General features: G+C 41.5%; 1 protein-coding gene and 1 long non-coding RNA gene across 2 annotated transcripts; one reads left to right on the forward strand and one right to left on the reverse strand.

Moving 5' to 3' along the window:
* Positions 1–5,087: 5,087 nt before the first annotated feature.
* On the reverse strand, positions 5,088–5,833 carry LOC136485867 (uncharacterized). Its single transcript, XR_010766598.1, has 3 exons — positions 5,696–5,833; positions 5,401–5,581; positions 5,088–5,322 (listed from the first exon to the last, which is right to left on the reverse strand). It is a non-coding gene; the product is annotated as an uncharacterized lncRNA (long non-coding RNA).
* A 1,510-nt stretch (positions 5,834–7,343) lies between these two features.
* LOC136485873 (uncharacterized) lies at positions 7,344–10,505 on the forward strand. Its single transcript, XM_066482690.1, has 5 exons — positions 7,344–7,564; positions 7,891–8,327; positions 8,675–8,770; positions 9,551–9,610; positions 10,078–10,505. Exons 1-5 carry the CDS (start codon positions 7,450–7,452, stop codon positions 10,300–10,302), a joined length of 933 nt encoding a protein of 310 aa, XP_066338787.1. The 5' UTR covers positions 7,344–7,449; the 3' UTR covers positions 10,303–10,505.
* The last annotated feature ends 309 nt before the right edge of the window (positions 10,506–10,814 follow it).

Consider the following 10,814-nt stretch of genomic DNA (forward strand, 5'->3'; position numbering starts at 1 on the left):
TCACCGACGATCCTTGCTCCGCCGCCGTTGCTGTGTACGTCGACCCGCGTCTACGCTGCTTCTCCAGCCTTGCTCTCCGCTCCGTCGTGTTCGTGGTGAGCTACTGGTGCTTCCTGTACCGTTTATTTAATCGCTACCGAGCTCCTGTCGCCGGCGTAGTGCCGCCGAGCCGCCGCATCCGCCATGGCCGATGCCAAGCTCGTAGCTCGTAGTAATTCGTCTAGCTAGTGCCTTCAATCGATGCGCCGTGATGATGTGGTCATTTTGGTACCTTGACCGTCGCCTTTGGATTCACCGTCGGCGAGTTTGCGCCGGTCAGCGCCGTCGTCGTCGTAGTCAACGCGCGAAGGTTGAAGATGACATGTGGGGTCCGATGTCAGTGACTCAGCGTTCAAATGAGTTTTCTGTTTTTCAGATTTATATGAATAGTGCTGGAATTTGTTATTTTTGTGTAAATTTATTTAGAGCTCCAAAAATTATAAAAATTTTTGTGTGACTTCTTTGTGATGTATATTATGTGACAAAAATTTGAAATATTGATTTCAAGTATTTTTGGGGTGTGATAAAAATTGCTCAATTAATTAATAAATGACTTTCCATGATTTTTCTAGGCTTAATTAATTATCCAAAAATTATGAAAATTGTTTTGCCACTTAGTTATCATGTAATGAACATTTACAAAAATTTTGAGCCCAATTGGAATAAGTTGATTTATTTCATAATTCTTAATTAAATAATTAATTCATAAAAGCAAATAGTAACCTTTAATGATTTAGATTTTGATTGAATTTTTGATTGGGTGATGTCCTTGGGTCATTAGTGGATAATGATCTTTGGCAATTGATGTATGTATTACGAAATAGGTTTAGTTAGTTTGACTTGTAACTGTACCGCGAAGGAAAGTTGTATTCAAGTTGTTTAATTTTGTATCCATCATCGAGCATCGTGTTTTGTATTCCGCATCATGTTAAACATGGCATTGTTACTACGTGTAGTGAACGAAGGTGAACCTGTAGTGCTTAATCAAGCGGTTGAGGAGGTTAATCCGTCGGTTGAGGTTGGGTTGGATAACTGTGGACCGACTCCTGAATCGGACTTTTCCGTCAACGAAGGCAAGCCCCGGATGCATACAACCCTACCTTGTGTTTTACAAATTAATTTTGCTTTTGCTTTTCGTTACTGCATTAAGTGATTAGGAGTTAAGTAAGAGCCTAATTGGTGCATTACCATCCTTGTTATTCCATATTTACCATATTACCAGTTTTTAAACTCGTATATGCCTAGTTTTGCTTAGCTATGCGTAGAACGATAAAAGTCGGGTGATTACCTGTCACCTGCAAGTTTTAAATGGAACATTGGTTAATTATGTTAACATGTGATATGGGAATGTGGAGTAATAAATCTAGACCGGGCGGACTCGGTGAGTGTGAGCCACAAGACATGGAGGTCTTGTGAGCGGGTTCTTTCCGCCTGTGTCGATTAAGGCCCGTACCGTTGTTGAATTGCATGAGGTGAGAATTTGTAGTACTAACCACATACTCTGGTAAGCCTTAACTTGGCGATTCTATTACGAGAATGGCTACTCGCGCACTGGGAGTGGAGAGATGGCGGGAATAGCGTGTACCCTCGTGGCTGGAATGTGGCCGGATTTGAGGTGTGCTGTATTCTCGGGTGGCGCGGACCCGTTCTTATTTTAGAGGATCCGAGGGTAGGTTGATATATGTGAGTCGAGGACCTGCATATGTCGTGTGGTCTGGAATTCCCAGCTGGGTTTTTAATCGGTTCGAATCGTCGTTGCTCCTCGGTTATGGAGACTCAACTCACTGTTCATCATCGTAGAATTAATAACTGGAACTTGAGAATGGTTGATGAAGGTGTTGGATATGAAGTTTCATGATCTCATTACGGATCGTGTCATCTTTGTATATGATTTTATGAAGTTTAAATTGTTGAAATAAAGAATTTTGTTAAAGAGCTTTTACGCAAAATAACTTTGATTATTGCTAAAACCATACCTTGAATCCCTGAGCCTGCATTCCTGAGTTCTATCAATTTTTATTTCGGTTAAGTCTTGTTGAGTACTTTTGTACTCAGGGTTCGTTGACCCTTGTTGCAGGTGAGCCTCATGAGCAGATCTGTTTTGGATCGTGCTGCATGACTATCGTTCGTTCTGACGATGAGAAGTAAATGTGTGATCCTTGGGCAGGATGTTTATTTTGTGTGATATGTCTATATTAATTATGCCACTCCACTACTACTATGGTTTGTAATAACTATCAAACTTAGTTTGTAAGGTTTGAAACTACTGTTTTGTAAATTATATTATTGTAAGACTTCCGCTGTTTTTACTCTGATGCATATATTTGAATAAATGTTGTAATACTACAATGACCCTGTAACGTGATCCTGCTCGAAAATCGTGGATGATTCGGGGTTCCCCAAGGACACCCGACAGTCTTTTTAAGTTAATGGAAACATATGCATAAATGTCAAAGGTCGTCGGACAGTGACAGGTGTATGTGGGCCCTATAACTTAGGAGGTTCTGCCACACTGAGTTATACCAAAGGTGACCTAAGGCTATCGTGGCTGGTAGACCTGAGTTTGTATTAGGAATAAATTCCCAGCTGGTTGAAATCGATTCGAATCGCCGTCTCTTCCGGATAGTGAGAAACTTGACTAGCTCCAACATCGTAGTAACTGTGTTATGAAACGAGATGGTTCGGATGAATATGGAATTTCAATACCTGCTATGGTTACCATTGTATGCTTCTAAATGATATACCACATGTTTGGCACAGGATAGTTGCTAATCTAGAAATGAATAGTTATAATTAACTTGATAAAGGAATCGTAATTGTACAATGGGTCAATTGCTTTTATGCAAAATGTTGTCGAGTTACGTCCACTTATACAGCCTTGCATAATCCTTGGAGTCATTTATTTCTGGTTCATGACGGGTAAGTCTAGCTGAGTACCTTCTCGTACTCAGGGTTTATTTTCCCATTGTTGTAGATGGCACTGTGTATCATGGTTATTGCAAGAGTTGCTTCTATCCTGCCATGGATGAGGAGTAAGCCTTGGGCAGGCTTCTTTATTAATCCCTATCTTTGCTTTTGTGGACCATGATCGCACTGTATCAAACTATGTTGGAAACTTTATTTTCGAACTTAATTGCTTCCGCTTTATCTATCAAACTCGGTTTGTAATAACTTTTATTCGTACTCTGATGATGAAATGTATCTGCAAACTTTATGTAATATGTGGCATGTATGTTGAATCCTGTACGATCTTGGTTATTGTAATCGTTTATCGAGACCCGTCGTGGTACTCGATGGACTACCGGATTTATATGGGTTCAAGTATGATAGTGCGACCGCTTGCGGGCTGCCATTGTACTTGTACTCTTATAAATTGATCGGTTCTGCGACATACTTGGTAGATTCCAGAGCAATTCTGGAACAGAACAATGAAATTAGTAAAGAAAGTCTTGCATTATTTGCAAGGAACGAAAGGCCTCATGATGACGTATAGAAGATCTGATTCACTCCATATAGTGAGATATTTAGATTCTGATTATGCGGGAGATGATAGAAAATCCACGTCGGGATATGTATTCACTCTCGCAAAGGGAAGCTATTTCATGAAAAAGCTCAAAGCAAACCGTCACTACATCGTCCACAATGTATGACAGTTTGTAGCATGTTATGAGGCAACGGGGCAGGTGAACTGGCTAAAGAAGTTCATACCCGGTTTGAAGGTGGTTGACGACATCTATAGACCACTTAAGTTATACTGTGATTATAATCTGGCAGTACAGTATGCTCACAACATAAGTCAAGTGGTGCTGCCAAACACATTGACATAGAGTATTATGTTGTGATAGATAAAGTTCGAGATCAAGTCATAAGCCTTGAGTATATAAGTACAGAAAAGATGTTCGTGGATCTGCTTACAAAAGGCTTACCACCCAACGTGTTCAGAGAACATGGTGTTCAGAGAATATGTAGCTAGCATGGGTTTAAGAAAAAACCTAAAATTCCTGGACAAAAGAAGGCACAAAGATAAGTATCTATTTCAGAACAGAGTAGTGTGTTGTAGCTGTTAAATCTATCGGCAATGGATCGTGACGATGAGACATGCTCTATGCGCTAATCTGTAATGGAATGAACAAAAGTAAATAAAATTGAAAGATGGTAGTGAGATAAGGGGGAGAATGTTAGTTGATCTCCACCAATAGGCCCAATGGGCCCTTGTCTCTGCTCCCTGATCGGGGAAACCCAACCCTAATATGGTTGGTGGGCCCCTGTCGCACATCACATATAAATAGAGGAGTGGGGAACTAAGCTCGGCAACCGAGGTTGTCCGGAGCCGCCGCAATCCCACTCACAGAAACCTAGTCTGATCTAAAGGCTGTGCTGCCAGCGACGGGATGCCTCACCGCACCGCCGTGACCTCTGCCTCGCCTCTGCAGGTCACGAAATCACCACTGGACCTCGCCACCGAGCCGGAGCTGCCTCGACACCGGCGTCCGCGAGGTTACAGCGCAACCAGAGCGAAATAGATGAACCCTACAGAGGTCTACTCCGATCTACGGTTACTCAAAGGTACACCCACGATTCTTACAGTCTTTTGTACCGGAAGACATCTATAACAAAGGAGAAAAAAATAGAATTTTGCCATCCTCAGAATTTGCCTTTATCAAACACAGCCAAAACGCTCCTATCGACCCATTTTGATACTGGTGTACACTTTCTATTTCACATTTGCCCTTGCCCCTTCATTCTAAAGGGATCAGCTCTTCGTTCTAAAACAGATCGGCTGTGTCGTTGAGGGGAATACGAACGGAGCGACCTGGGCGGGGAATGAAAGATCAGCCAAGCTCCCAGCCTTACCCCATCGATGCCTCCCCAGTCCCTTCATCCTAATTTTTTTTTGCGATTTTCATTGTGAAAGTCTGCTATTTCATTCTCTACATAAAATCAGCAGCATAATTGATAAAAAAAATTAGACAGCATATTTGATAAAAAAAGCTAGACAGCACATATCAAGCCGGTCAGCATAAAATCAGGCATACATCACGTAGAAGTTCATAAAAGGTTATGATAAGTAGTCATACAACTCAGTTCACAATGACATAGGTTTGACAATGACTAAAGTTCATACATACGCACGTTTAGACAGACAATGATACAAGTTCACAACTTTAGTTGGTCTTCATTTTCCTTGAGATCAACTTCCTTGCAATTCTCTTCTTTCTTGTTGTTGCATGAGCCTTGGTGGGCTGGGCACTTGTTCCTTCTCCCATGAGGAATGCAAGACGGCTGAAACTCATGTAAAAAAAAAATAGGCAGGAAGGAGGTAGCTAACATCATTCTCTGTAATAATATTGTAATATTTACCTTCTTGTCAACCTAATTGGGCTCTCCTGTAGCCAATCTAAACTCAATCATGGAACTATTCTACGTTCAGGCTCCAATCTCCAATTGGTCCCAATCAACACCGTTTCCATTGCCACCGGTAGCACCAGCATCGCTAGTTTCTCCTACAGGAAATATTCTACGCTCAGGCTTCACATCGAGCCTAGATAAAACCAAGAATGGATGAACAAGTTAGAATACTACTCGTAGGGCTAGGTCTATTGGCTTCCCAAACGAAGTTTGATGCCTATGACATTGGAAGAAAGGGAGTACATACCGAGGAATAAGATCACCTCAACTGCAATCCATGGGGTTTGATTTGAACCATAGCGGCTGCAATCCATGTGGCGAGTCCGGATGTGGAAGAAGTGGGGCAGGATGAGCGCGCTAGCGGCACCGGCTCTGCGCGGCGGCGGGGGCCGGCGGGAGGCAACAACGGTGAGGGGGCGCGGCGTGTGGGAGGCGGCACTGGCGAGCCCTGGCGGCGACGACGCCCAGGATTGGCGAGGCCTGGCGGCGGCGGCACTCAGGAGGAGCACGTCGCTCGCTCAGCTCGATCCGTTTCTTGTCTGTCTCCATTCCGTCGGTCCCAGTTGGGCATAGACAGGGGTAATTGTGGAATAGAAAGTGTACATCAACATCAAATGGGTCAATAGGGCATTCTAGCGTGTTGGCTGTGTTTCATAATAGCCAAACAACAAATCCCATTTGAGCGATGGTAAAGTAGCGAAGTCCAGTTCCAAAAATGACGAAATTCCCATTTTCTCATAACAAATGGCTTCGCATATTTGGCATTTTAAAACGTTTGGTTCACAACATGACTCTCACAATATATTTGCTTGATTTTATTTTTCTTTTTATATAATAATATTTTTTCTTTTTTATATATTCAGCATATGAAATGACACAAAATAGAAAATACCCTTGGCTTCTCTCTTCACTGTACTTCTTCTCTTTACTTCTTTTCTCTTTCACACGTCGCCGTCCGGCTAGGAAAGCAGCGGAAAAATTATATATTTAACTGTTAAAACAACTGAAAAATTAATGAACATAAAGGCCATCTAGTTTCTAGGTTGAAAGTATGCTTAGGATGAAACCCATCCATCACACTTATCAACATAATGAAATGCATTGAAACATCCACTGAGACTGATTTGTTTCATTTTCACGCTGTCTCAACGATATTCTGTGCAAATAAGCAAAGAACTATATGCAATTGCAAAGCTATATATTCTATATGCCACATTTGTTCATAGCACCGTATAACAATTAAATGATATGGTTAGCTATAAAACTGTGCACCGAGATGGATTATTTAGTGCAAACCCTCTACTCGGCAACTGAGATGGATTATTCTATATGCCACATTCTATTTGTCCTTGGTAACTGTGCATTAAAACTGGTATAAGTTCTCAGAAAAATATTTAGTGCAAACCCTCTACGGTGGAATCATGAAAATCCTTTAGGAAAATATACTTAGGTGTCATTTTTTTTTGAAAACTATGCACATCCATAGATGTACATCGTAGCAAAAAATTGAGATTCATTGTAAAAAAATCATATGAAAATAACAAATATGCATATGCAAAGGATATAATTTACTAGGAATTTCTTCTAGTGCATATGTATCTGAAATTTGTTATTTTCATATAATTTTTTGGGATTAAGTGTGAGTATCAAATTTTTGCTATAATGTAAAATATAGATGCGCTATGGATGTATTGCTGATATGTATGGTTTTTTAAAGAAAAATTAAACTCCCAAGTATGTTTTTCTAAAGGTTTTTTACAATTTATCGGACAGAGGGTTTATACGGAATATTTCGCGTTAAGTTCCAACAACAACAACGAGTGATACAATATAGTATCCCAATATAGTACAATATTAACATTTGACAATAAGTTTCATCCGCGGGGTCTGAAACGCAAAAAGGAGGAAACCCCTAGCCCGGTAACTCCTAATCACCCGCTCCTTCCCCTCTCCTGCTGGGGTTGGGGTTGCGGCGGCGCCGACGAGCCACCACCGAGCGCGATGGCGAGCTCGGCGCTGAGGCGGTCTCTCCCGCGGCGTACCGCGCTCCGCCACTCCTTTCCTCCCCACCTGCCGCCCGCAGCTGCCGGCGCCTTCCGTCGTTCGTTCCAGTCTGGTGAGCACCGAGCACCCACACACCCTCCGATCCCCGCGTCTCCCTGGCCTCCCATGAGCGGTATCGCACGCGTCCTCTGCGGTGTGGTGGTCGTAATTCTAGCACTCGCGTACGGCGTACCTTCCCCCAAAGTCGCCTGTCACAGTAAACTGAATCGAGTGGCCTTGGAGATCTAGTTCTGACGCGAATCCATAGCTTTCTCGTGACAAAAACCATCATTTCCTTACACTTGTGGTGTAATGTTTTAAGAATGAAGAATTCACGCTAGAATGGTCTCAACCAGGTTGATGTTGATATGCTTCTCTTGTTTCACTGTTGCTGTGCAGGGGATGGCGAGACCTTGGAGGAATTCGATGAACGGCTGTTTGGGAGCAAGGGCACAGAGGAAGGGTCTCTCTATGAGAGGCTTGACAGGGCTGAGAACGCCAGTAGGAGATACGGCATGGGCTCTGGGATAGGTGGTTTCGCTGGGTTTGGTGATAGGAGGAGCTCTGGGTCATCCATGGGTGGTTTCCCTGGGTTCAGTGACAGGAGCAGCTCTGGGTCAGCCATGGGTGGTTTAGGTGTGTTTAGCGACAAGAGCAGCTCTGGGTCCATGGGTTTTTTTGATTCTTCGAATGATAGCATAAATGAGATGCTGAGTAATGCGGCACGCAACTTCCAAATGTATGACGACGACGACGATGATGATGAGTGGGAAGAGGATGATTTTGAGTTCAGGCCTGATGTGACGTATAGGCGAGGATCGACTTATTCTGTTCGGGTAAGCAGGAGCTTGGTTTGTCAATGTGTAGCCATAATTATTGGATTCATCTAATGTCTTTTGCGACCTTGATGTTTTTGTTATCCTGTGTAAGTGTTCAGGAACTACTGAGTAAGTGTGTGGGTTAGAAATGTCTGTGCTATCCTGAAATCACAATAAGATCGTTTACTTTACTAGCTGATGGTTGTTAACAAAATGAGAATTTCATTTCTGATATGCGGAACTCCTCTTTATAATACCATGTGTAGTTTACAACTTTCTTTCTTCAATTATTAGTTTATTCAGTGATCTGCCCTTGTGTGGTTGCTATTCTAATGCCCTGTTTCATTCAATTGTAATACGTGTAGGACCTTGACCTTAGAAGACCTGCAGCCGCAAAGAATCCTCCTAGACCACAGTTTGAAACAACTACAGCGGAGGTTTTGAGGAAGGCTGATTTTAGGGTGAGTATTTCTGCCTGACAACACAAGGAAATTGCCTATAGTTTCTATTTTTTACTGAAATGTATCATGTCCTCTGCCACTTTGTAAATTCTAGGACTGCTAGGTAACACAAAGTTCAGGAACACAAGGAGTATATGCTGATCTCAAAATGCTTCCTCTTTCCTGTTTCAAATAGAGGAAGTCATAGCCTTTATAGTGTTAACATGCAATGTATTGCCACCTGAAAATCCGTTATTTGTTTGTTGTGTTAATATGAGTTTTCCCACATATGTATCTGTAGAACATGACTAACAATGACTATTAGCAGTAAATTTATCTTACTCTGGCATTTTGTTCTGATTTTGCTACTTGGTTTATTTGATTTTAGCAAATATAAGATAGTTCTTTTCAGTGAAATACATGTTAATCACTATGATACTAGTTTAATTACTAGTGCACACAAGAAGCTTATATACATATTGGGATGGTTTTGGTTGCAAATACTTCACTGTGACAAGTATCAAAGCACATATTTGAATACGAGCCATGTGTTTCATGTTCCAAATTCCAAAGTGTATGAAATGCATATATTTTGATTGATCAGATCTACCTGCAAAGAAAGTCAGTTGTGTATAAAACTGTATCAATGAATATTTACTGTTAGTTGCCTCTTTGCAATGAAGAGACATGTAACATTTCTCCCAAGATTATATCTTTGATCTGATTGATGAATTCCTATGGTTTGGCTACAAGTACTTTCCAGTTTCATTTTTTAAACATATTTGGAACTGCTCCTTGCAGAACGTTAGATTCCTCTCCCACTTTCTTACGGAAGCTGGAATTATCATCAAGAGAAGCCAGGTAATCACTACTCCTCAAGTACTCAACTAATTATTATATATGATGACGAACTTTTTGGGAAGATATTCTTGCTTTTTAGTTGAGGTATCAGATCCTTTTGTGTTAGATAGTTGCTTATCATGCATATTGGGAGCAGCTGTCCTCACTCCTCAATGCATTACCCCATCCTGGTATGCTTTTATCCTTTTGGAAAGACATCCTGATGGCACTGTTGTGCCAGGATCATCTTGCTGGATGTTGATCTTTTCAGTGACTTGATTCTAAACATGATTCATGTAATTGAAAAAGAAGAGCCACACATACATCATATATTCACATACGCATATCCCACTGCCAATGCTCTTTTTTCATGTGCTTCCTTTTTAGCTTTTACCTTACTACCTTAGAAACAACCTTACTTTTGCACTTGTAATTCAGTATCAATACACATGTTTGCCATGGTTTTTACCTACTCATTTTCTTCACAGACCCGTATAAGTGCAAAAGCTCAGCGTAAGATTGCAAGAGAGATCAAAACCGCGCGTGCATTTGGGCTAATGCCTTTTACAACAATGGGTAGAAGACCATTCATATTTGGCAGAAGTGCGGAGGAGCACTATTCAGAAGAGGAATATTTCGGCTTTGGGAGGCAGAGGGATGGTGAGCCTGCTGAGGATAATGGGGACGAGCAGCCAAATGTGGAGACTGCATAACATTCTGGAGTATCCTTTTCCATGTGCTCGTGTTCTTCTGCCGGCCGCATTCAACATAATGCTCTCGTTTTGCGTCTTCAGAGCATACCGTAGCTCAGCTTAAATAAAACTGTAACATCGCACGTATTTTGTACACTTATGTCTTACTCACCTATTGGATTCGACATGTTCAACAATTGAATGCAGTAGAAATGCGTATGTTATGATGGATTTACGGTCACATAAGAATAGACCGAGTTTGGAACGATGATATACGTGATCGTTTAGAGGTTGCACTAATTGAAGAAAAGTTTGTTTAACATCAGTTGAGGTGGTTTGACCATGTCCAAAGGAGACCTTCAGAGACATCAGTGCATTGTGGAGTCCTAAGTCAAGCTAATAATATGAGGAGAGAGGTAGATGAAGATCGAAATTGACATGGGGAGAAGCAATAAAAACAGATTTGAAAGCTTGGGATATACTTAGAGATTTATGTTTGAATAGGAGTATTTAGAAATCAGCTATTAAAGAGA

Source organism: Miscanthus floridulus, chromosome 1, assembly GCF_019320115.1.
Source record: "Miscanthus floridulus cultivar M001 chromosome 1, ASM1932011v1, whole genome shotgun sequence".
Classification (NCBI taxonomy): Eukaryota; Viridiplantae; Streptophyta; class Magnoliopsida; order Poales; family Poaceae; genus Miscanthus; species Miscanthus floridulus.

Bases quoted from the DNA above. Each gene is read 5' to 3' on its own strand.
- LOC136485873 (XM_066482690.1), top strand. From the start codon at position 7,450: ATGGCGAGCTCGGCGCTGAGGCGGTCTCTCCCGCGGCGTACCGCGCTC. The intron at 8,328-8,674 runs GTAAGCAGGAGC...TAATACGTGTAG, and splicing joins GATCGACTTATTCTGTTCGG to GACCTTGACCTTAGAAGACC. The intron at 9,611-10,077 runs GTAATCACTACT...TTTTCTTCACAG, and splicing joins TTATCATCAAGAGAAGCCAG to ACCCGTATAAGTGCAAAAGC.